Genomic DNA, 26,587 nt, shown 5'->3' with positions numbered 1-26,587 from the left:
GACATCTCCCACAGAGCAAAACATTTTTTTCTCTCTGCTCGGCTCGAGCGCGACTGAACTCTGGCTTGAACCCACTTCACCCAGGCGCGAGCCTGCAGCCCCCGCTCCTGCTGACAACAGACCGGGGGAGAAAAGAGACACATTTGCTCAGATCAGGCTGTGTGATTATGCACGAAGATCGGTATAACGCATTGGAGCAATTTTCATACAATTTCGGATATTTAGCATGATAAAGTAATTTAATTTCAACATAACCAGCCATTGGATCAGCTGAAGCATAATGAGCGTTATATGAAGTAGACTATTTGCTTGTTTTGCGGTTAAGATTATAGATGATCTATTTGAACCCACAAAGGAAAAAAGGATAAATGCGCAGCCTCCGTTTCCTTTCTGATTGTGTCCGTTCGGAGTGGGGGGGGGTCGAAATGGAGGGGTTTCCCCAATAGCCTTTTCGGAATAGCGGGGTCTTTAGAAAAAATAGAAAACCCCGCTATTGCGATGAATGGAGGTCTATTGTCGGAAAGGCGGGGCTTCGGAAAGGCGGGGTGTAACCCCTTTGATGTTAACGATTGTGTCGTTCACACCGGAGCCATATCGCTCTGGTTCACAGCAGCAGCAGCGCCGCGGCCGCGAGCCGCCAGCGATGCTGTCAAACCAGGCAGGAAGTCGCACAAAGAAACAACGAGAGAATCCGGTTAATTTTCAAAATAAAACACGGCGATTGACAAATGTAATGATGTGAACAGGAGGGCTCCGGCTCCACATGATCTCCGTTGCTCGGAGCTTCGCAGCGATTCCGCTGCCGGTTTACAGCGCCCGCAGCCCCCCTGCAATGGCCATGCGCCCCCCGCCCCCCATAACCAGTTTGTAGCCTACTCGCCGCACATAGCACTGTGTGTGTGTTCCTCACTCAGGCACACACACACACACTCCTGGCAGCAGCGCAAGAGGATAAAAACATGACATGCATCCAGTGAAGGCACTTTTTGGATTTTAGCCTATGATTTTAGCTAATTTAAAAGTCTGTGACGAAAAAAGAAAGAGACATTTTATTAAGTTTTTATTTGATTAAGTAGATTTCGTCTCGTCTTTTTTCGTCAACAAAAAATGGAGTAAATTTCGTCACAGTCAGTGTTTAAGGGCATTGATTTCGTCTCGTCTTCGTCTCGTTTTCGTCATGAAAAAAACCATCGTTGACGAATATTTTTCGTCTCGTCTCGTCTGACGAAATTAACACTGGGGTGGAGCTTATATGCGTTTACCTCTCACAGTCCAAACACATGCACACACACACTGGGTTTATTGGCGTTAAATTGCTGTAGGTGTGAATTTGAGTGTGTGAGGTGGCCTCACCCTGTGTCAGCTGGGATTGGCTCCACTGCACATTCAAGCAGTCTGGACGATGGATGGATGGATGGATGAATGGATTCTTGTTGCTTTGGCTCAATGCTGGAGGAACACTCTTCTTATCTTAAAGAGGCTGTGGTTAATAAATGGTAGTAGTGTTACACATGATGAACACAGGTGGTTAACACATTGCTTCAGAGGTGCAGACCTGAATCACATGACTCAATTTAAAGGGATAGTTCAACATTTTGGCAAATTGATCCAAATCCCTATAGATTTAGGAGTAGGTTTGTTATCTTTAACAATCACAATCCAACAACTCCAAAACGCTCTTGTGGACAAGTTGTGACCTGCCCATTCACCACACTATGAGATAATAACAGAATGTTACAGAGTTGTTTTAGCTCTTTCTCGTAACGTTCCGTTATTATCTCATAGCGTGGTGAATGTGCAGGTCACACCTTGTCCATGAGAGCATTTTGGAGTTGTTGGATTGTGTACTTGATGAGTTTGATGAGGGAAACCCATAAATCCCATTAGCCTCCGTAGCGTAGCTCTGAGCAGCTTGCAGCTCTGCTCCACCGTTCTAAAAACAGCTTGCACCGACAATTAAAGGTAACGAACCTGCTCCTAAAACTATAGGGATTATGGCAATGGGCCAATTTGCCAAAATGCTGAACTATCCCTTTAAGTCAGACAGGAATAAATTTGAGAACTTGAGACTTATACCACTAAATAAAAAAAATCTCTTTGCTTGGGTGCAGTATTCATAACGTCAGACTTCATCTACACTTGAGACAGGTGATTAGATGGACTTGACTTTTTTATACTTCTGTGCTGCATCAGTTTTCATTATTGTCAAAAATAAGATCCAACCTCTCATGACTTCAGCTTCCCACCAGTAGCCTACCACTGCTGTGACCGGTGCAGGTGGTTCCAGACCCTAACTGTGGCTCTCTGGCTCCATCTTGTTTCCATGTAGCAGTACTGCAGTCTGGCGTGAGGCCGCTCGTCCGTCTGCTGCCGGACAGAAACTGATCAGCGTGATGAGTTTCACCCAGCGTGGACGGAAGTGAAGTGACCACCTCTCATCTGTCTTCTAAAATAGAAACCTAATCACTTTCTCTGCTCTGTGGTGTCCACATATAGAAGAAGTGTTGAATATTTAAAATATCTTCATCAACATGACACTGTCCTGCTGCTGGAGGAGGAGAACTAATGATAATCCAATCAGAGTCAAGATCCCGTTTAAGATACGGTTTAATATCAAACGCAGTCAGATTTGCAAATGTGCTGCGGCTCATAGATTTTTCTTATGCTGACGTTAAACCTGAACTAATGACTCTTTTGTCTTCATCTTTTAACATCACTCAGGTGTTATGTTGTTAGGATTTGGTTTGGATCCATCACTTTTACAGCAAATAGAAACAATTTAAGTTCAAATGTCTATGCATGAACCATCCTGCTGCACCACTGCTGTGTGTCCATCTATTGGATGTTTGGTCATTTGAAAAGCACAAGATACACATTGACTTATTTTAGTGTTTTATTGGGAAATTGCTGTTATTTCCATCCCCATTTGTAATTAGTAATCAGTTTCAGAAAAAAAAGGTGTAGAAATATAAGATTAAAATAATCCATAAAAAAACAGTGTTAGTAAAATATATATAGTCTGATACAGAACTGAATCAAATTTGTGGATAAAGGATTTGATTAAAGGATAAAATCAATAATAATTGTAATAATCAGAATAGTGAACTTCTGTTGACCAGGTTTTCTTGCCTGGCTGTTAAAACAGAAATCCACATCAACACAATCTGTCAATCTCTTAAATAAAGTGCACCTGATTAAATGCACTCATTCACTTACAACATAAAACAGACACATGTAACCACAGTGTGTCTCACACATCCCACCTGACACTGGACCGACACAATCGCCCAATTGTGATATATTTTTTCAGCTTTACCCTGTAAATACAGTCAAACAGTGTATCAATAGACTAGTAGTGGAGTGGAGCGTTCAGGTGCACCGGGAAAATGGAAACCCAGGGCTTGAACTTATGAATACATGGTTGTACGGCACTGATTGGCTTTTTTATATATAGTATATTATACGCAGCAGCAGCAAACGGCTCACAGTTGAACATTCACCACTTATTTGGTCTTGAAGCAGCTCACATTAAGATCATATATAGTTTATATTGCACAGGATGAGCAGAAGCTGAAGCTGCTGTTAGTAACAAACTCCACCTCCTCAGACTTCAAGCTGATATGTCTTAAAAAAAACAAAACAAAAAAAGCTCAAAAGGAAATAAATGTGTGTGTTTGGAAAAAAAAAAACGAGTTGAGTCGGTTTGAGGTGAAACTCTCAGACTGAACATTCAGGATCAAACTGATCTCCCATCAGAGGCCGGAGGAGGACGAGTCCGTCAGAGGATCACGCAGCCGGAAGACGACGCCTCGGCTCTGCACGACACAAACACAACAGGGTTCAGACCAGTTCAGTCAGAAACGTGAATGTGGTGCAGTCAGCATCATCACTCGCGCTTCTATTAACTTGTCATAATATGTTTTTTCTGCTTCAAATAATCATGTTTGATTGTATGGCTTTTTCACACAAAGTTCACTTACTTTAAATTATATTTCTTTCTCCACAACCTCTATGATTGTTGAGGTAGAATCATTAGTAACATGCCTGGACAAAATACTCTAATTAAATTTGACTAAACACTTACAGAAGGTGACAAAAACAGCTTTTTATCATTTAAAAATATGCTATAAATATGCTATAACTGTTTTATACCATTGTTGTAATAAGCCAGTGCATATTCTCATTTGCCCAGATCATAGTATTTTGATTCGAGCTTTCAATTTAACCTCCTTTGAAACATTGTTGTAATGGTCTACCAAAGTGGTTGGTTGAATAATTTCAGTTTATTATATCCACAACTAGCCAGCCTAGACTCCCTTTATCTTGAAAATAGATTTAAAGTTATTTTTTGCTTGTTTCCAAAGCTCTCAACGGTTTGTGTAAACCGACATGAGCTCATCGATCCTCTGCTGCCAGAAACACACACAATGTTACACATAAGAAAAGCACCAGCACAGACTCGTTTTTACTCTATATGATGCTGTGGAGAACTCTGTCTACAGCTTTTAGAGACACAGACATGTGAGAATTTAAATGGTTTTACTCAATTCTCTCATATTTTATCATATATTTTCAGCTGCATACTTTATTGTCCACTGTATTTAACTGTCCCTCTATCCGTCCTTTCTTTATTGTACTAATCAAAAAAAATTGTTATCATTATTTTTATCACTGAAAAACACAAACATGCAACTGTTGTTTGATCTAAATGTTGAACTACTCAGTGATGGGGTCAAAGTTCATGTCCTAGTTAATATGCTGAACTGAGAGGGACTTTCCTCCGTCAGCAGATCAAAGTTTAAACTGTTTCTAGAGTTCATCTGCACACAGGAAGCACTTCACCACAACTGAATACTTTTTGTAAATAAAACACGTCACAGTCTTTTTCATCTGGATCTGTCTGAACACTTAGTGAAGTCACAGTGAAGCTCTAACCAGATAGCTACAACATAAATGGTACATTCTGGAGTGGGAGTGGGCTGAAGGATCTGACCTGGGCTCTGGAGTGTCAGACTGCTTCATCCTCTTGGGGGCGCTGCCCTCCCACTCAACTGGAGGCCTCTCCACCGGCTCCACGGCGTCACCGCTCACCTGAGGAACACAGAGGCACAGACGCAGAAATCAGACATCGCTCTGCAGTGGGAAATATTAATTACTAAATATAACCATCAAAATGAAACATTCAGTTTAGTTCACCAGGACTGTGGAGCTGTGGTTGAGTCTGATTTGTCTGACAGTGACGAGGAAACATCCTCACAGCCACATTCAAGAATAGAAGGATTTAATGTAAAGGTTTTAGGCAGGTGTGAAAAAAAAGATGAATGCTTTCAAAGATGGAAGTGTTTTTTTTTTTTTTCATCAATTAACAAAATGCAGTGAATAAAGAGACGAAAATCCTAAATCACACCACACCATCACTTCCAGGACTGCCAGGACTTCTTGTTCTTCTTTATGCTGATGATAGTTCTAAATGACACTGGCTGAATGTTTGGGGTTGTTGTGAATAAATTTGGGTCCAATCAGACGCCTCACTGATGGTATTGCATGATGGATATTAAGCATTCTGACTTAACAGCATTTTTTCATGGCTGCCTAAAACTTTTGCACAGTAACACCTTTTTCCAGCTGAGACCTACCCATAATCCTCAGAGGGTTCATTAAGCACCTTGTAAACCTCACACACTCATTTCATTCATAGTTTATATTATAAAAACAGTCTAATCCAGCTGTACCTGTTATATTTTATAGATTTTTAAAAAGTCTTTTCAGGTATGTTCGTTTTTTTTGGAGGTTTTACGATTAGCCAGAGACAGAAAAGTGTGTGTCACCATGTTCCTCTTCCTGCCGGGGTAGTTGCTGCTGGAGATCAGGACGTTGTGTCCGTCAGCAGCTGAGTGGCTGTCTGTCTGGTCGGGCTCCTCTCTGCGATGGACCACCGTCTGTTTAGTCTGCAGCTTCCTGGAAACGCAACAACAGGCTCAATTAGGTTCATAAAACTCGCCGACATCCAATAAAACAGGCCTGCACCGAATCATCGCTTTATAAAACATCTGTTCCTCATGACACTCATTTCATTTCCTGGGCTATATTTCATCCCCTTGTCAGACTGAATTAGAAAAATCCCTCAAAGGAAAGATCCTTTGAGGGATTTTTCTAATGTTCTGTCTCTAGTTTGCAAGTTAAATTACACTAAGCACTAAACTAAAGATGAACAACGTGTTTCAAACACATCTTCAGGGAAAATTGAGCACAGTTTACAAAATAAAGAAATTCCTGTCAATTCTCTTAACCTTCTCTAAATATTCATTTCAGAGACAAAGAGACAAATAAATACAAGAAGAAAGACACAACACAGTGTCATGTCCAACTTGCAGCAGCAGCACAACCTCCCTGTAGTCAGTACATGTGTACGACCACACACTGCTGTTTGTTGGACAGCATGTTGGCTGAGGTGCAAACTCAACACAATGTAAAACAGCTTTTTTTGTGCTCATAGCTCTATTTAAGAACTTTAAACATTATCTATTTTCTTTTTTTATTCTTCTTTACTCTTGCTTTATCTCTATGTTTAATGTTTAACATTTTTTTTAATTTTTATGCTTGTTTTTAAATGTTTTGTCTTTATGTAAAGCACATTGAGTTGCCTTGGTATGAAATGTGCTGTATAAATAAAGATGTCTTGCCTTAAGATGGGTTTTAATGTTTTCACTTTGACAGACAGAACTTGGTTTAAATATGGAGATTTAAATGGACGGGTGTGTATAGTTAGACTTCTGGCTGATCTGGACCCTGTTCCCTCATTTTACATCAGCACTGAATCATACTGTATGCGAGAAAAAATACATGATTTTTGTCAGATGCTGTGATGGTGAAATGTCACTGTTTCAGCTGGAATTTGGGAGTTTGGTTTTGTACCAAACAAGAAAATATGATGACATCATCACTAATGCTTCATTTTCATTTCTGGTTTGTGCACACACCCACTTTTTATTTTATTTTGTCCTTTACATATATTTGTGTTTTTGGTTTTTATTGTGTTTATTGTATTATCTTGTGATCCTGTGTTGCTTTTTTGATGAGCTTGTCTTGTCACAAAATGAAAAAGTAAGTAAAAAAAAAAAGCAACTCCTGTGGTTTGGATATTACACTTGGCCATATTTTGATATAGAAAAATATTTTCAATAATTGTTGAGCTCTGACTTTCATTATTTATAGCATCCTAGTCTGACTGGGTTTTTTGTCAATATTAATCATCATATCAAACGTAACATTTTCCAGCATCTATATAGTAACACATTCAATGATATTTAATAAAAAGTATGTTTAGTATGATTCAGTGTGTTCAGCAGGAGTGTGTATCCTGACTTTAGTGTGTACATTAACAGGATGTCACTCCGCCACACTGCTCCATTAATAAATGAATAAATGATAAGAAGGAATTGATGTCCGGCTCCATCATTATGAGTTTGTCCTCGGAGCTGGACCTGCAGACCCTCACCTCCTCCATCTGCACATGAAAAGTGAAGAAGAGTCAAACTGTCTTTAGCCTTCACCTCCTCCCTGGTGGTCCGGCCTCAGCCTGCCTCACCATTCACTTAGTGTCACCAAGCATTGATCTACACACTAATTAAGTCCCCTGGCTAAGAGTTGTGTGTGTCTCTCTCTCTGTGTGTGTGTGAGTGTGTAGGTATTAATACGATATTTGTTTAACAAAGGGGAACTGCACAAAAAAGAAAGTGGAATAAAGAGTTAAAGCCCCAGTATGTAACTTATTTGGCTTTTTATTAGCAAAAATCAAATATGTCTTTCATAAATACGTACAGTATTTCACTGAAGTGGAATCACACCCGCATACAAATGAAAGCTTTCTGATACCTTAGAATGAGTTGTTACAAGTCGTTACAAATACATAAGTGGGCGACGCACCGAACCGAGGCGGCCATGTTGCATCGCCATTTTTTACGTTGAGTGGCAGCGTGACCGTAGGTAACCATAGAAACTCAGCGGAGCTGTGGGCTCGGCCTGTTAAAACTGTCACCACTGTGTAGTGTGAGGAAGGACGGAGGCACTGGTGTTGCATTCAGGTGCAGTCAGGCAGACGGCCGTCGGCAAACCAACCGGATGTCATTTTACTCGACGAGAGAAAGACAGTAAAACATGGGTCAGGTAAACAATACCACATCACCATGACAACATATTGTCACACCTGTATTGTTTTGCCTCGTGCTGGCGGACCACTTGTTTACGTAGATGCTTGTTTACCCTGTTACATGCAGCGTCTGTTGTCTGTCTGACGTCTGCCCGATTTCAGGTGAATGCAACATCAAGAATACGTTCCGATATGCAACCGCACCGCTAGATGGGGGCAATTCCTACACATTATACCTTTAAAGAGCGAGGACTTCTTTGAAGAAAGATGTAAAAGTATAGAAACATGGAGACGATGCTCATCACCAGTAGTGATATGACTTCACCCCCAGAAAACAATAAATGTTTGATAATCACTGGGAGCAGCATCCATGAGACTCAGAGATGTCAGTCCAGATCCTGTGTAGTCTTTGTTAAATCAATAATTCACACACACACACACACACACACACACACACACACACACACACACACACACACACACACACACACACACACACACACACACACCCTTCAGCCCTGTACTTCTCCCCGGTGGTGTGAGTGCTGCTGACCCCTGCTCCTCTCAGCCCTGTCCCCTCCTCGCTCTCCCACCGCTGCTAATTACCCTCCCTCCAGTTTAGAGCCGTCAGCCTGCAGCCTCGGCCCCGGCCCCCGTCTGCCGCCTCGTCTCAGCTCTTTGACAGCCTCCCCTCTCCTCTCTCTCTCTCTCTCTGACAGAGTGATAAACTAATAAGCCTGGCCGGGGCACGCCGGGGTCACGGCCCCCTCAGCGTGGCCGGGGCCCACTCGGACCCTCCTCTGGGGGAGCGGGGGCCCAGCCGGGGCTTTGGGAGCGGAGTAGCTGAGGTCTGGCTGATCAATGCCGAGAGGCAGACAGGCCCCGCGTACAGTACAGAGTGTGTGTGTGTGTGAAAGTTTTATTAAGAGTCATTCTGTACTGAGAGGGAGCAGAGGCAGACATCACACTCACACACACACAGACACACACACACACACACACACACACACAGACACACACAGGTGGAGTTCTGAGCTGCCGTTCATCAGATGATGAAACGCAGGGAGACAACAGCAAATGTTTACAAAGCACACACACAATTACACCACATACTGTGTGTGTGTGTGTGTGATACATGTTAGAGCTCCTCTCTTGCACCAGCAGACATGTTCTGTCATTAAACTGATCACACACACTTGTCTGTTTTGACTCAACACACCACAGCAACAAACGCACATGAATAGAAATATTCTCAGAAAGAACTCAGGGTCGACTCATCGTCGGACGTATTTCAGCATTTTTTTTTTTTTTTTTTTTGCGATAATGGGCCTCGGTTGTTTTTTTGTTTTTTTCCACCAATAAAATAAATTCACTTTAAATAAGGTGCTGCTGTGGCTCTGAGGTACCGTCTCTCTGTCCTCTCCACTGTGTGACAGTGTCCCGCCCACTGAAACAAGATTTGTGTTGGAGTTTGTGTTATTCTACAAAAACATTAAGGTCTTTTCTATCACAGATTTTAACAAAAAACTATCAAACAGCTACATTTTGACACCATTTTTTTTTTCCTTTTTCATATATCAATTCTAAATATCAGTTATTGGTTTCCTTGATTACTAATAATCAGTATCGGTATCTGCCTTGAAAAAAACATATAGGTTGATCCCTAATAAAAACAATGTGACATGTTAAACTATCACAAAAAGACAATTATTTAGAAAGTATCTGGACATTTTAAATAGCTACTCCAGATTCTACAGTAACACCTTACCACTGGCCTGTGGATCATGTTGCTTCTAATTAATGGTGGACCTGCCGGGCCCAGTGGGTGTTAAGAGGTTAGGAAATTACTGAAGCTTTTTTTTTCGTCTTTTTTTTTTAAAGTGGAACTCTACATGAGAGAAATCAAACACTATATCAGGCTGAATTCAGAGGACACGTATATAAAGTCATCTACAACATCTGATGGACTGGAGCAGACATGTATGCGTTGCGTTTTAGGCTCCAATATGAAAAGAATCGTCTTTATTCTCTGCAAAAATACAACAATACGGCATACAAAGTGTTGCATCATGCAGCTGTCGAGAAAGACTAGAGACTATTCATATTCTTAACAGTTAAAGAACCCGCGGGGTGGTGGTGGGGGGGTGGAGAGACAGAGAGAGAGAGAGAGGGGGCAACTGAAGGAGAAGATCAAGAGTTTATATTTAGAAATGCATCAGCTGTTCTCAGGTGGGGCTGCCTGAGCTGAAGACCTGCCTTATGTGTTATGACACCTGAAAGCAGTCAAAACACTCGTGTCTATTAAAGCAGAGCCAAGTGAGGAGTGAGCACCTCGCGCAGTGTATTAATGCGTATGTGTGTGTGAGTGTGTGTGAACGTACCTGATAGCTGAGCTCAGACTCTGGTACCAGTCGTTCAGATCCTCCTGGTTGCTGGACATGAGCAGGAGTTTGGCTCTGGGGAAGGTTAACTGGAGGAGGAGGAGGAGGAGGAGGAGGAGAGGAGTTAAGGTGAGTGTGTGTGTGTGTGTGATGGCTGAGCACTGCTATAATAAAGTCTCCTTCATTCTTTCACTCAGTCAGGACACTTCCATGGGTAACACTTTATAATAAGTACACATTATTAAGCATTAGTTAAGCATGAATAAATACTAAATTCTTTTTTATAACACATGAATACTCATTAGTATATGGTTTATAAACACAGTTAGTGCTTATCAATGATGAGTAAAACATTTTTAACTGTGTTTATAACCTACATACTCTTTAAAAAGCAGCTAAAAATACATCTTAACTTTTCTTGAATTTCCCGCTCTCTCCATATCCCACATCCTTACTCTTTATCTTTTTTTTTTAATTTCAATCTATGAATTTTTTGTACCATATTTCCATTGTCTCTATTTGTTACTGATCACTTTGTTCTTTATCTCCTTTTTTTTTTGCTCATTTTGCTTATATAACATTGATTATGTATGCACTTTATCTCCTTTTTTTCTTTATGTTTATTTGTTAGCCATTAGTTGTAATTAGAGACAGGGGTGGAACTTATGTACAAGCCAATCGGCTTCGTTCCCTCCTTGCACCATCGAATATAAATGTGTGCTAAAAAAATAAACCTAAACCTAAAACCTGAGTTATAAATGTTGAATTCAGTATTTCATGCTTAACTAATGCTTAATAGTGTGGATAAAGTGTTACCCTTCCATGGTTTGTCATATTTAATTCGAAAACTTCATGATTCACTGTAACATCAGACTGGTTGTCTTCATAACTGTGTTTTCTGCACTGATAAAAAGACCCTGGAGCTCAAAGTAAACACACAACCCTCCTACAATGGTGACTGCATTGTTTCCAAGTGGACAACATCATTTGGACAGTCTGCCTTCTCAATAAGGGGTTAACCTATAGAACACTTTACCCACTCATCTGAAACTGGAGACTGATACACTGATCTTTCTCAGTGTTACTAATATTTCTGTTGTGATCATGAACTTTGCTTTATCTCATACTGTTGATAATATGCTCTGTGTTTTTAGAATAGCCGCCTATGGACTAATGTTGCTACACACACAACCAAGCGAAGCATGTGGTCCGTCCACTGGAACAGTCTGGATGTATTTGTGATGTCCATATCAAATAGAATAAACATAAAAAGAGACACAGGGAACAAACAGTGTGTGCTGTGTCTGAGCTGTGTGTGGTGCAGTAACACCGACACGACAGTAGAGGGTAGGCCAAATTAAGCAAAAAAAAAAAAAAACCTCCTCGTCTCTCTGTCGACTCATCACACAGCAAAAACCCACTGCCTTCCTCCTCCATTCATCATCACCCTCCAAACTTTGACACGTGAAGGTAAAAGACGGCCGCAGCGTTCAGGGTCACATCCAAAAAGAAAAAACTACAGGCGTCTGGACACGGCGAGGTGCGTTGTGGGATCTCCGGTGGTGACGGGGTCCACTGCCTTTGAGTCAACAGTAATTATCAACTCTCCTCCGTTTGGCATTGCTAGAAAAGCAGACTCAGATTGAACTTGTCAAACAAAGCGGTGGGAGAGACGTCTGAGCCCAAACAAAGGAGGAGCTTTTAGAGGAGCATAATTACACTGGGAGAAGCTATTACAGGGGATCAGAATTAGCCCTTCACCATATTAAATGGCCTTTCACATTTACCTGCGGCTGCGGCATCTACACGGAAAACCGGCTTGTCGAGCGCCGACATATTGATCATCTCCGAGTCCTCGCATGTGTGTGGACAGAACTTATCATATAGCATACATACAGCTCATCAAACACAATTGTTTTTTTTTTACACACAGGGAGGGGAGTGTCTCTCATTATACATTAAATAGATTAAGATTTCAAATGTATCATCATCAAAAGTATTATCTAATTACAGAGTTCAGTGAGTGGGGCCGAATTGAGTGGCGCATGATATTAGGCGCTCGCTACTTGGGGGACGGCGGCTGATTTATTCACAAATACGTTCCACTTCTATTGGAATGTGGTAATTAGGGATTTGTCAGGAAATCTGACCCTCTTAGGTAGAAATTACTTTGTATAATAAGAACGGCAGAGCATGGAGCCTCATCGCTGCACATAATTTAGCTTGATTATTTATACATCAAAGAGAATCTGTCAGGGATGTGGGAAAATATTCAAGTAGCGAGGGAATATTAGCAGGAGGAAGAGTGCAGACGGAGAGAGAGGGAGGGAGGGAGGGAGGGAGAGAATAAGGGAAGGTCGAGACAGACAAAAGGAGAGCAGGGAGGGAAGGAAGAGGAGAACGGGCCGAGCCACCGGTAAACGCCGTCGCCGGCGCTCCACAAACATATGGGCAGAGAGAGAGAGAAGGGGGGAGAAAAAAAGGGAGAATTTTAATAAATCTGTTTTTTTTTTGTTTTTTTTATCCCTTTCCCCCCCAAACTTTGCATATAGATTGCCATGGCATTTACAGCTGTCAAATTTAATTTGCCTTTAATTCTTCATGGCCCTGGATGACGAGGGCCCTGGAGTGCTGACAGCCCTTTTTCTTTGAGCTTAGGTAGGGGCCCAGGATCAATAATGTGTCCTTATGAGAAATTACATGTAATGCTATTGAGTATGCATCTGGGCCTCGGCGGGATAAGGGGCTAATGAAATGCCATTTCTGCCATTAGATAATGCGCAGCGCGGCCGGTGGAGAGCGGGCGACAGCGCTTGAGGAAGATGTATTTACTGGAGGGGCCGGAAGAGATGGATCTGCAGCCTAATCTGATCCAGCAACTGAGAGATTCTGTTGCAGCTGGCAGCCGTCACTACACTGCTCCGCTCTACACACACACACACACACACACACACACTCCGGATAATACAGCTCTGACTAATCTCCCCATCAGCAGCCTTTTCATTAGTCACTTAGGTCTGGTCATGACGATACGTCACCGGGCCTTGTTAGGAGACTCCTATAGAGACACATGCTGGACACCGTAGTCGTAAACAAACTGGATTCACTGGGTTTATTTAAAACTTTACAAAATACAATGACCGTCCACTCTCTCACACACACGCACTCTAATATTTCGTTGGACCGCCTTTAGCTTTGATTATGGAATGCATTTGCTGTGGCATCGTTTCAATAAGCTTCTGCACTGTCACACCATCTAGAGTTGCATTCATTTTTCAAAGATTCTCAATGGGGTTCAGGTCTGGACTGTCTGGTCACATTGGACCACATTTCTTCCTTGAAGATGATGGTTCCTCACTCTCCTTCCAGTTTTTAATAAAGTGTTGGACAGTTCTGAACCCAGTTTTAGTTATTATTATTTAGCATTTAGTCTCAGAAATCTCCTTACATGTTTAATTTGCTTGATGCCAATAATTTGACCCTTCTGAAACAGTCTTCTGACATGGTTGTTTAAGAAATGAGACAGCATCAGTTAGGGCCAGCTGAAACATAATCATCCATGCAGTAATTATCCAATGGGAGGCTCTTACTGTACCTATTAGCTTAGTTAACTTAAAGGGACAACGAGGAGTTTTGGAAAAGTGAAGCGTTTTCACACTACATTTATGAGCCTCCGCGCGCACCGTAGAATTCTTCGACCGGCGCAAGACGGACTCATGTTTTCATTCATCAAGAATTAAAGTCAGAGGTTCAAAGAGGTCCAGTTACCGTCGTAGTCCCGACCATAAACGGCAATACGGCGGCGTTATTCTCATAACTCGCCATGAAACCGAAAGTAAAGAAACACTGGTCTGTGTTTCACTCACATTCTATTCAGACCCGTGCTGGACGATGAACCAACACTATAAAGGTGTTAGAGTTACCTGCACCCGTTTTATTAATGCTGGTGCTTTAAGGATGACAGTGTTGTGCGACGGCGGGGCAGTGTGTGTGTGTGTGTGTGTGTGTGTGTGCTGCGCTCTGCCTCCACTCGGCATGAAAGTGACAAAACAAAAGGCAAAAAGATTCTGTGTCATCTATCGTTTCGTTTCTTCTCTTACTCTCTCTTACTTAGCCAGGTAGGTTGTGCGTTGGAGACGGTTGTCTGAGTGGGGGAGGGAAATAAATTCACAACAAGATCTAAATATGTTTTTTGCTGCAGAATAAACTATTAATTATGAATTGTAGAATTAATTATCAAAACAACCGATTCATAATTTTTAAATGGGTTGATTGTGTGTCCAGATTTATTAGGGTCTCTCAGCTGTGCTGGATGTGTGATGAGACAGTCCTTGGACAGTGTGAGCGGCTGAGCTGTGTGCCACAGAGAAGAAACGTTGGAAACATAAACATAAAGAGCTCTTTGAAGCGAGAGGGTATCGGCTGAAATGAATATTGATACTACGCAGCACGGGCACTAAACACTTGCTGAATAAACGCTTTGGTTACTTGCTCAATGACGCGCGACTCGTTCCTTTGAATGTTTCATGACGGCAACTGCATCATTTAGACACAATTTGTCAGCCGGCAGCTGCACTGAGACCTGGAAGACGGAGCAGACCGAGGAGGAGAGACACATTAAAAAGTTCAACTTTTTTGGGCTACTTCAACGATTGGGGAGAAGAAGGGGAGGGGTGGGGGGTTGGGGTCTCCTCTGACAAGCGGAACTGAGTGACATTTCACTTGGCGAAGCTGGAAAAACAATCGGGGGGGAAACCTTTTGTTTGGCGGATCATGCGACGGGAAGCATCAAGGCCATAAGTAAGACAAATCAAAGCGGCGCGCATCAAAAGTGGAAATTAAATAATGCCTCTGCTAAAGACTCACTCATGTGTGGACTCAAATCAATGAACAGATGTCTCCCCCACCTGCTGCCCAACAAACACCGAGCATTTTCTAACTGTCCACATTTCTCTACAGTCAGTTACACAGGAAATCACAAATCCTCTGTCAGCTACTGTAGATGGCCCTTGTCGTGTAAACATACGGGAATAACTGCGGTAAACACAGTGTGGAGGCTGAAATCAGCACCGATTCTACAAACTAAACCTAAATTCTTTTGAATCTGATATTGAATCTATGAAAAATGTTTATTAGGTGGGAAATGAAGATGTTAGATCAGGGGTGTCAAACTCATTTTAGTTCAGGGGTCACATACAGCGCATTGTGATCTCAGTTGGGCGGGACCAGTAAAATAATAGCATAATAACCTATAGATAATGAGAACTAGTTTGATGCCTTCAGTTTGACAATCAGTGATAAAAAGGGGAAACAAAACAAAACAAAAAACACTGATAATGAGAACTCTAAATTCTTCGTTTTGTTTTAGTGCAAAGAAGTACAAGAAAACTATTAAAGGGATAGTTCATTTTGGCAAATTGGCCCATTGCCTTAATCCCTATAGTCATAGCAGTAGGTTCATTACCTTTAATTGTCGGTGCAAGCTGTTTTTAGAATGGTGGAGCAGAGTCGCGAGCTGCTCAGAGCTACGCTACGGAGGCTTATGGGATTTCTTGGTTTCCCTCAGCAAACCCATCAAATACACAATCCAACAACTCCAAAACGCTCTGGTTGTGACCTGCACATTCACCACGCTATGAGATAATAACGGAACATTAGGAGTTGTTTTCGATGCATGCCGAAAAACTGCCACCGATGGAAACGCGCATCAGCGGTTTTGCATGAATTCTCCGTCTCGTAACGTTCCGTTATTATCTCATAGCGTGGTGAATGTGCAGGTCACAACTTGTCCACCAGAGCGTTTTGGAGTTGTTGGATTGTGTATTTGATGAGTTTGATGAGGGAAACCAAGAAATCCCATTAGCCTCCGTAGCGTAGCTCTGAGCAGCTCGCGTCTCTGCTCCGCCGTTCTAAAAATAGCTTGCACTGACAATTAAAAGGTAACAAACCTACTCCAAAGACTATAGGGATTATGGCAATGGGCCAATTTGCCAAAATGTTGAACTATCCCTTTAAGATGTCTACAGTTAAAGCAGAAGTGAGTGATATATTTGTGTTAATATAAGTCTTAAATAGTTATATCTTCCGACAGCAATCACTTACATAGAGTGTTTGGACTGAAACACGGGTCTCTCAGTCCCTCTGCTCTGCTCTGAGCCGAAGAGAAAACATTTATCGTATCCTACAGTTTTTATCCAATGAGGAGAGAGAACGGCATGCAGGGCTGTGTGTGCAGCCAAGGAACGCCGTGAATGTGGTGACGTAGCGACGAGGACTGTTATGGTGCGTTCAAGGAAACTCGTATTTTTCCGACCGTGAAGTGGTACCAGTTCGATCTGGTACGAGTTCACCGGTCGGAAGTTACGAGTGGCCGTTATAGTGACTTTCACCGGTAAAACAGGTCGGAAAAACACGAGTGGGTTGCCTGGAACGCTACAAAGTCGTAAGTTGTGACTTGAAGCTGTAATTTACGATTTCAAAAGCCTGCCTGGAACGCAGCATTAGCGAAAACGACCGGATCACTCACTTCTGCTTTAATAAACTATCCTTTTACAAAATATTTTATGAACAACCTGAAATTTCATGAGAAGAATGCATGCAATTTCAACAATATTATGCCTCTATTGTCTTCTATGTAATTTTCACACATTCACACTGGTGGGCTGGGTTTTGGCCTGCGGGCCGCACATTTGACACCCCTGAGTTAGATGCTTTTATTTCACACAGCAAAGTAACAAAAACAAACAGATTAAAAACTAAAAATTGAGATTGTGGCGTTATCTTTTCAAAGTAATAACACTGTTTCAAATTGTAATTGTTACTCGGGGACCAATTATCAATCAAACATGACACCCTGATGTAAATTACAGGAGTCAAACACTTGACACCTGAACCACACACGCGCTCTGCGGTGCTGAAGAGTTGTGCGACTTTCACCGCATATTTTGTCACCGCTGTGTGACACCCATCAGCGCTGTTCTGGCTCGTTTTTTTTGCTGTGAGGGGAAAACGCTGCGTGCTCCTCAGAGGGAGGCTGTGCTGCAGCTGCAGAGGCCACAGAAGCTCAACTCAAACAAAACAGTGGAAACGATACAAATTTTTTACTTTTGGCTTTCAGAAAAGCAACTGAATAGAACGCTGGTGTTTTGTTTCAGAAATGGACGTTTTTCCTGAAGGCCGACTTGTTGCCACATTGCTGCAGGTCACAGGATGTGATGGGTCACCACACACATCAGCTGGCTGCACAAATGATCAGAAATGCCTCCAGTTCTTACTCAAATATGTTGGACAGTAGATAAATACTTGCTTTTGGGGGGAAATACTGTACATTGGTATGCAAAGGTTTGGGCACCCCTGGTCAGAATTTCTGTTTCTGTTAATGTACTTAACTTTTCACAACAGAAATTTTGCCCAGGGGAGCCTAGGCATTTGCATGCTACTGTATTCTAGTTCTTAAAGGGATACTAGCATTTTTTTTAAAGTGGGGTTGTATGATCTACAAATAGCCCCTAAGTACTTTAATTGCAGTAGAAGATTCTCTGCACTCCTCCCGTTAGCAACGCCAGCCCATAATAGCCCTGCCCAGAGATTTACAACATACAGTGTTGTGAACAGACCCAAAGAAACGGCCTATTTCCGCGGCCTAAAAGAGGTTTTACCTGAAAAAAAATACACAGTTCCATTGTTCGCTATAATATAATTTTTTCCATCCCTTCAAAGTGCAGGAAAAACTCAGTTTTTATTTGGACCTAACCAACTGCTGATCGGCGGGCGCTAACCCTGGGGGGAGGGATACGTGAGTTGGAAAATAGGCCGTTTCTTTGGGTCTGTTCACAACACTGTATGTTGTAAATCTCTGGGCAGGGCTATGGGCTGGCGTTGCTAACAGGAGGAGTGCAGAGAGTCTTCTACTGCAATTAAAGTACTTAGGGGCTATTTGTAGATCATACAACCCCACTTTTAAAAAAAATGCTACTATCCCTTTAAGGGTGATAATAACTACATGTCAGAGATCCTTGGTAAAAATATTTTGTTTATGTCATCTATTTCTGTTTAAGGATATTAAAAATCTAAATTGTCATTGGCCTTGAACTCCCATACTGCTCAGACTCTACTGAGAACATTAGGGAAGTTACCAAAATAAAATGAGTTTACATATATAACAGTAAGGTGTGAGGGATTCTTCACACCAGATGTGATTCTTATGTCCTGTTCTATTTTTTCTCTTTGTGGTTGATTAATGTTGTTCAGCCCACTCCCCACTTAGATTTGAGATAAACATGCACTAGTGCAGTATTTCATGTTTTTCCTTCATGTGAATGTGTGCATTACTCACACTGAGAAGGCCTCCTTTGCTCCTGGTGTGCCCAAACACCTTCTCCAACGTGCACTCCTGCAGGGGGTACATGTGCTGGCCGGTGAACTTGTCTCCGTTGGTGAGTTGCAGGGGGCTGCAGCGCTTGGCCTGCAGCAGCGTGTCGGAGAACAGGAAGAACATCTTGGGCTTAGCCTCTGCTCCTTTAGCGGGAACCACGTTCAGCCATCCCTCACGGATGTACCACCTCCCTGTGAGAAGAGGGAGGAAGACACAGAAGCATGAACGGAGTTGGAAGTTTTTTTTAGCGGGGCCATCTTCAGTCTGGGTTACAGGGAAGATGATGAATTTCCCAGCATACACCGGGACAGCAGGCGTTATTGTTGTAGGGATGTCATGATACCAACATTCTGAAAATGTGACTATACTGGTTATTTCTACAGTGACATTAAGTACTGAAGATGTCGTAGGTACTGGACAGGTGGTTCTTGTGGGACTGAAGAGGGCAGTAGGGAGGAGGAAGAAGAAGACGAAGGAGGAGGAGGAGGAGGAGTTTTTACAGTTTTTTTGGTTGTTGTAGTTCTGACGGCATCCCCTGAATTTGTCTTCACAAAGCTATGAGCTGTAGGTAATATCTTTACGCTGACTCACACCCCATCCTGACATACAGCGATACGACAGCGATGCGAGCGAGTGAGAAAAAGTGATTAGAATACATACTTTTCAATCAGCCTGTCCTGACGTGCCGCGAGCGACATCGCTCTGTCCAGCGATGTCGCTCAACCCTGAAAAAATCGCCAGGAAAAATTGCCAGGAAATGCCAGGAATCTCAAAATAGCGCCACAAGTTTGTGTACGTCCCTCGATAATTTGATTGGTTTGGATTCTGAAAAACTGTAAAAAAAACAAAAAAAACACGTACATCAGATAGACCCAGTTGGGATGGGTGCTGGATAAAGGAGGGAATACTGGAACAATGAAGAAAATCCGCACACCATAGAAGCTCCCTTTCAAGGATTTAATAGCATTGTGACGTTTCGAGCACAACGCTCTTCTTCAAACTGCTGTGTAAAATGGTTTGGATTCTGAACCAATAGAATATACTTGCGACAAAATCGTCACGCTGCTTATCAGGACACCTTAGCGCGAGTTTTCGTCGCCACTTCGCTTGCTCGCTGCATGTCAGGAGGGGGCATAAAGGGCTCACTCACTGACTCACACACTTCACGTGAACCCACCTCTAAGTCAGTGAGTCTGTAAAGGGTTGAATAGCAGCAGCAGGTGCAGGTGCAGCAACAGGCCTGCTGTCACCGCTGGTAAAAACAGACAAGTCATCTCAACAGATCAAACAGGAATTCAGATTTGTACCTGGGGTTAAAGGATGAAGCCATTACAGATGCACTAAAACCTGTAGTTCTTTGAGTGACCACTAGAGGTTGGCTCCAAAAATGAGTCGAGCAGAGCAAACGGTCTGAACTTTAAAACTGTGTTGTCGACGAGTTCATGTCCTGAAATGCAACAGCTGACATCTGATGTGGCAAAGCTTGTGGCAGGTGCTCTACAGAGAGAATATCCATGGCCCATGTGTCTCGCTTTGTTAAAAACATGGTCTTATGATGCACAGCTCATGTTCAGGTTTTAGCTAGCTAGGCTGACACGGACACTGAAGAGCTATACGGAAGACATGCTTGGGGTTTGTTATCTCTCACTTTGGTTCCAACCGAATGGCAAACCAACGTAAGTTTGACTGATATCACTATGTTGTAGTGGAAAGGTGGTAAAAATAATCGTCTTTAACTTCAAACTGCAAAAATAATGAGACTACGCCACGGTGAATTGAAACAATAAAGCAAGAGATGGAACATTTGGGAAGGAACAAAGAAGACAAGAGAAAATGTAAGACAGACTCAGTGGGAGGTTAGGGATCTGGGTGTGGCTGCAGAAGAAAGCTCTCATCTCTCCGGCCGTGATTGGCAGCAGCCTGATGATAGCTAATAAGCAAGAGGCTGACATTTGGATAGATAAAATGAAAATTCAGCCTGGGTCCAGGGTGTTTTTGTAATTGCCCCAGCCAGTAGCCTGTGATTGCAGCGAGCCTGAGTGGCCGGAGCTGTGCCTCTGGGGCTTAGCGAGGACATTTTCAGCTACAGACAAGCCTACTGAGATTAAGTGGCACGGCCAGGCGGGGGTCAAATTGCTTTTAAAATGCCACGGGTCTCAAACGGAAAAACAGTTAAGAGACATGCCATGACTCTCTCAGGTGTTGTGCGGAGATTGGAGCGGGCGGTTGTAATCATTCTATTAAATATGATATAAATAACACCCTGCTTGAGTCTTATACGACCCTTTGAAGACACATTTACTCAAGGGTAAGTGGTCAATAACCGCTCAGTTACACACATTTGGAAGTTTTGAGCTCAAAGACAAACGAAGGATGGGAAACGTCCTCATGACACAGAACTCCCATGCTCTCTCATAATTAACTCACGGACCTTCAGACTTTTATTCATCATGACAGGACATGTTAGTTGACAGGACCATCCACTATTTGCAAAGCCGTTTTCCGACCTCATAACCGTACAGGGAGAGTGTTTCATAAAACAATGTCAAGGTTTCAGGTTTTTTGTAATTCACAAGGAAGCTGAAGGAAGAGGACACCAGTGGGGAATGGATCTGTCTTCGTTTTGGTGTCATACTCCTGCAGCTTTAAAACATGTTGAGATGTGAAGATGTGTAGGTCCAACATAAAGTTGGTAAAATTTACAGAGGCAGATTACAGGATAAATTATGACAATTAGTTGAATCAAAAATAATTAGAAAATAACTTTGAGAGTCGATGAATCATTCACAAAAAAAAAAATACTGGTTCAGTTGCTTAGTTCAGTGGTTCTCAAACTTTTTTACATCAAGGACCCCTAAACCGACACAAATTAGACCACGGACCCCCCCATTGGACAACATTTTGAAACAAACACCAGAAATACACAAATATTTGTTCAGAGATTTGTTCTGAATAACGTTCAATGTACGTTCAAATTAGGGCTAATGGCGTGAATCTTTTGGAAACATTTTGAGAGATTTCTGGAGAAAAAAATGTAATATTTCTGGAAAAAAGTGGTAAAATTTCGAGAAAAAGTTGGGGATCCCCTCGAACCCTCTCAAGGACCCCTGGGGGTCCCCGGACCCTACTTTGAAAACCACTGGCTTAGCTGATGAAATGTCAGAAAATAGTGAAAAATGACTGCTTTAATTTCCTACAGCCCAAGGAGATGTATCAAAGCTGCTCTTTTTAATTCAACCAGCATAGTCCAGGATTGAATTAGATCGTTTCATAACCTTTGGGGATCCTGTGTTTCTGTCTGAGGCAAGACTGAAGAGATTGTTGGAAGAAGGACAAGACCCCCTGCAGTCTACTTCTTTGACACATCGTGAATATTGGGGGAAAATCTCTTCCAGAAACATTTCACTGGACCTTTCTTGCCTGTGAACCTTTGACCATGCAGATCAAAATGACTTGCATGTGTAAAATCAGTGGAACACTTCTTATATCAATATGAGAGCTGCCAAATTACTATGAATGGGTTATTTGATCCAACATAAAAGAAAATCTAAATTGATTATTGATAATATTCATGTTCGACTAATGTTTTGACACTAAAATGACATTTACTGTGGCAACAGGAGTTATGTTGAGCGTGTTTAGAGTGTCTTGATAAATACATAACATCGCAGCACTCTGTAACAGAGTATTTTATCTTTTAATTCATGCATGGGCAGTTATGTGTTTCATGTCTGCTCAAGCATCAGAATGCTGCCAGTGTCCAGTGTGGTGAAACTGATGTATTTCAGTAGACATCAAGTGTGCTGGTTATCCAGATGTGCTGTTTCCCCCCCTTTGCTACTGTTTACTATTGAGACTACACGTATGAACATTATATAATGTATAAACATTTAATACATGTTTATTGCATAGAAATAACTACAGTTGTACATGAGGATATTTTGTGTTTATCTGTACAGAAGTATAATTTTTCCAGTCCATGCACCTTTGTGTTAATTAAAACTAAATTTGGTGCTACTTTAAGAGACTTAACTATGATTTTGCTAACCTTTAAGGGACGTCCTCTATTACACTCCCTGACTGATGAAGTTGACAGAGTCACAGAGGTTGGATATGGTCTGTATGAGAGTCTCTTTGTGGACCGGGTTCTCTTCAGACCCCCTGCCTACATCTGACCGTCCACGGTGCTTTGAGGCAGCAGCAGGTTCAAAGAGCAGGAGGTGCCAAGCACTCCTCTCCATGTCCAGGCCTTTCAGCTCCCCTTGTCAAAGAGCACCTCTGCTCCACTACAAAGTCTTTTGGGCTGGGCCGAGTGGGGGGGCTGAGGAAGGTGGGGCAGGAAATAAAGGTTGATCTACAAAGGGTCCTGTTCCTCCTGATGTGTCTGAAGCCAGAGAGATAACACAAGCTGAGTGCAGAATGAGGACAAGTCGGGTTTGCCATTGTTGAGTTTGGAGAGTCAAAAAGTGTCTCTCACTTTTTTATGTGAAGACATTTTACAGAAGGGACATGACCCAATGGAAAGTTGAATACTTAAGCTCTTAATGACACTAAGGTAAGAGATTAATTCAGGAATGTTGAAGAATAAATCTGACTGTGACTAATTATTTTCACTATCTATTAAAGGGACAATGAGGAGTTTGTATTTGGTTATAAAAGAGTTTCATATCAGTGTGGATGAATCTACGTTACCACTTGTTAATGGGTCAATTTTCAATAAATATATCGTTTTGTCTTTATCGTTATTTTGTTATTATCATTTAGTGGTCGACTCGCCCAGCGTTTCCTACTTTCGGTGCCCGACGGGTCATGGGAATAACGCCGCCAGATCGCTGTTTATGGTCAGAACTACAACGGTATCTGATCGTCTTCGAACCTCCGACTTTCATTCTTGATTTGAAAACATTCTTGGCAAATGTTTTCGCTTTTATCAGTCTTGCGCCGGTCCAAGAATTTCACCGTGCGCGCAGAGGCTCATGGGAAATGTAGTGTGAAAACACTTTGCTTTCCAAAACACCTTGTTGTCCCTTTAATATGTTGGTTGTAGGAGTGCAAAAGATTTACCGAAGTGTATCAAATAACCAACAGGCTGACTGAGGGATGGTTGTATCATAACACAACCACAGATTCAACAAAAAAAACTGTCAAAACACATTTCAGGTAACACTATAACTCATTTCAAGGTGTAACAGTCAGAGGACAAGTATGGGGAAAACTCTTTGGTCCTCCAGATACTCTAAGTTTACCAACTGCTTTGTTTACTACAGGCATCAGTTGGATTTGTGGAGATCATGGCAGGACATACAGCTTCCAAAGCAATAGAGGTTATAATTGAGGCCTCTAAGTTGGTTATAGGTGGAGATGGGGCTGTATTTATCACCCATCAGAGTGTATAGGCGTGGAGACAAGTCCTGGCTGCTGTTTTCCATATTGAGAAGTCAGATACCGAAGTTACCAAAGTTATTGGCCATTACCGACATTACCGTTACCCATGTTCAGATGTTGTACATTCCATGCTATTGGCTACTATAGATGTCAATCAATATCTACGACAAGTCCCTCCATACCAGCGTGTTTCCACCAGAAATACGTTGTCATACAGAACTGAACTGCGCTCCAAGAATTGTTTCATGTTTGCAAGAACATCACTGTTCTTGCAAAATATGTTTTGATGATGGTGGTGGAGAGCACCATCTAACACACTGCGCCAAAGTCTCCAAGAGATGTTCAACTGAGCGACAAGGGCCACAGCATATAATTCATAATATTTTCATACTCATCTAACCATCAGTAGTTATTTCCAGGGAACCGTCCCTCTGAGGGGACAAGTAGACCCAGACCATGCCAGCCCACTGGTCCCCACAGCAGACCAGAGCCCCCCTTCTCTTGGTCCTACGCCACACATGCACTGGATGACTCATCTGACCATTTTCCACATTTCCCCTCAACCAGCGCCTATGGCTTTTGCACCAAACGATCTCTCAGATGTGCAATCATGTTTGTAATGACGGGTTTATGCGCTGCAACCCTACTAGAATATTCCTCTCTGTGTAATTGTGGACGGACACAGTCCGATCACGTCCTGCGCTGACATTCTCAGTCACCTGAGGAAGAGGCGTGCTTCTGTTTTTTCCTTAAATATTACACTAATGCACATGCATCATGTTCATCCGATGTGCTGTCGACCACAATTTCTGACCCTATTTGCTGATGTGTTCCTGGCAACACAGAACCTAGCAGACAGCCGGCATTAATATGCAGTCATTTAGCATCAAATTACAGGCTGGGTCAATCTGCTGAGTATCTGCTATTTGCCTGGGTTGAGAGTTAAAAGCGGCTTAAAGGTACTTTACGTCAATCTAAAAAAGGTACTTGAGGTTAGGGCGGGAGAACGGTGTCGTCTGTCACGAGGCCCGGTAGATTTACGACCTCACAGTCATATGCACTTGATGGCATAATGATAGAGACCCAGCTTATAACTGTGTAATGACTACTGTCAGTTATTTTAACTATGAAATGATAGAACATTTCCAAAAATACCTATTACAATTGCCTCTAACCCCCAAAGATATTAATTTTACTATAGCATTAAATAGAAAAAAAGCAGTGAATCCTGATAGAAGCAGAGAATGGCTGCTGTTTTTACTCGCTGAGTGACTTCAATCATTACTCACTAGTCAAAATTGCTGTCAATTGATTTTCCGTGGACTGACTAATAAATCATTTAAATGTTTCAGCGTTAAAAAGGGAAGGATCAGTGTAGGAGAAGTTTCAAAGGAAATGGAGGAAACATTTCATCATTTGTTTCTCTCTAAGTTTTTTCCTCTACTTAACTTAAAATCCTGCTTAATTTAATGAGCTAGTCTGATTGAGCTGTAGACACCTGAGACAAAAAATAAAAATTACAGAAAACACCAAAACACAATTATGCGCGACAGTCGGGGGTATAAAGACACCTAAATTGGAAAAAAAAAAAGTCAATGTAAGACATGATAGAAAATGTGAAACGTCTTTGTTTTAAATTGAAGGAACAGACTGGCAGACACAAATATGCGGCCTCCCAGGGAAACGGGCCGACTGTCTGCTGTATCAATGTCCCATTGATTCGGGCTTTGTGTCTCACAATCGCCTCCCCTCATCTCCTACAGAGCTACTTAATATGTCTGAGGGGCTCCGAGCCTCTCATCTGTAAAAGGCAGAGCTTTTCTTTTACCCACATTAGAGGTGGTGTTTGGTGGGAAGGAAGTAGAATGGGTCGGCATGGGGTTGCAGGGTTGGGGTGGTGCTGCCGCTGCTCTGAAGTCTTGTCTGGTGGGACCCGAGCTTTATTGGCTGGAAAGGAAGCCGGCGGAGTTTGCGAGGAGGAGGAGGAGGAGAAGGGGGGCTGAGAGCTCGGATGAGAGGAAGCTTTTGAAACTTCCCACATCGGCATTAGAGAGATGAGCTGCTATTCAGCGCTCGCTCCCAGCCTACACCAACACATCCATAAATACACTCGCAAAAAGCCAGCCTGCATATCCAAGCAAACACACACACACACACACACACACACACACGTGTTCGCAAACACACTTTGGCTTCCTTTTTATCTGCTGGTCCGTGAGATGAGACTGGGCTCTAATTGGTCCTGGGGGAGATTGGCAGGACGAGCGGATCAACGAGGAGGCCAGGATCTCTGGAGAT

At 42.3% G+C, this 26,587-nt stretch overlaps 1 protein-coding gene across 1 annotated transcript in view; it reads right to left on the bottom strand.

Annotated features, from left to right (window-relative positions):
• Nucleotides 1–3,649: 3,649 nt before the first annotated feature.
• arhgef39 (Rho guanine nucleotide exchange factor (GEF) 39) overlaps nucleotides 3,650–26,587 on the bottom strand; it is a 67,303-nt gene continuing 44,365 nt past the window's right edge. Inside the window, exons 7-11 of the mRNA XM_083999444.1 lie at nucleotides 18,866–19,095; nucleotides 10,531–10,619; nucleotides 5,829–5,958; nucleotides 4,994–5,091; nucleotides 3,650–3,815 (exon numbers count right to left, since the gene is read on the bottom strand). Coding sequence (XP_083855570.1) covers nucleotides 3,779–3,815; nucleotides 4,994–5,091; nucleotides 5,829–5,958; nucleotides 10,531–10,619; nucleotides 18,866–19,095 — 584 coding nt within the window. The 3' untranslated portion in view covers nucleotides 3,650–3,778. The remainder of the gene's footprint in view (nucleotides 3,816–4,993; nucleotides 5,092–5,828; nucleotides 5,959–10,530; nucleotides 10,620–18,865; nucleotides 19,096–26,587) is intronic.

Source organism: Trachurus trachurus, assembly GCF_905171665.1.
Source record: "Trachurus trachurus genome assembly, chromosome: 23".
NCBI lineage: Eukaryota > Metazoa > Chordata > Actinopteri > Carangiformes > Carangidae > Trachurus > Trachurus trachurus.
Note: the sequence above shows the minus strand (reverse complement) of the source record. Positions and strands in the feature narration are given on the sequence as shown.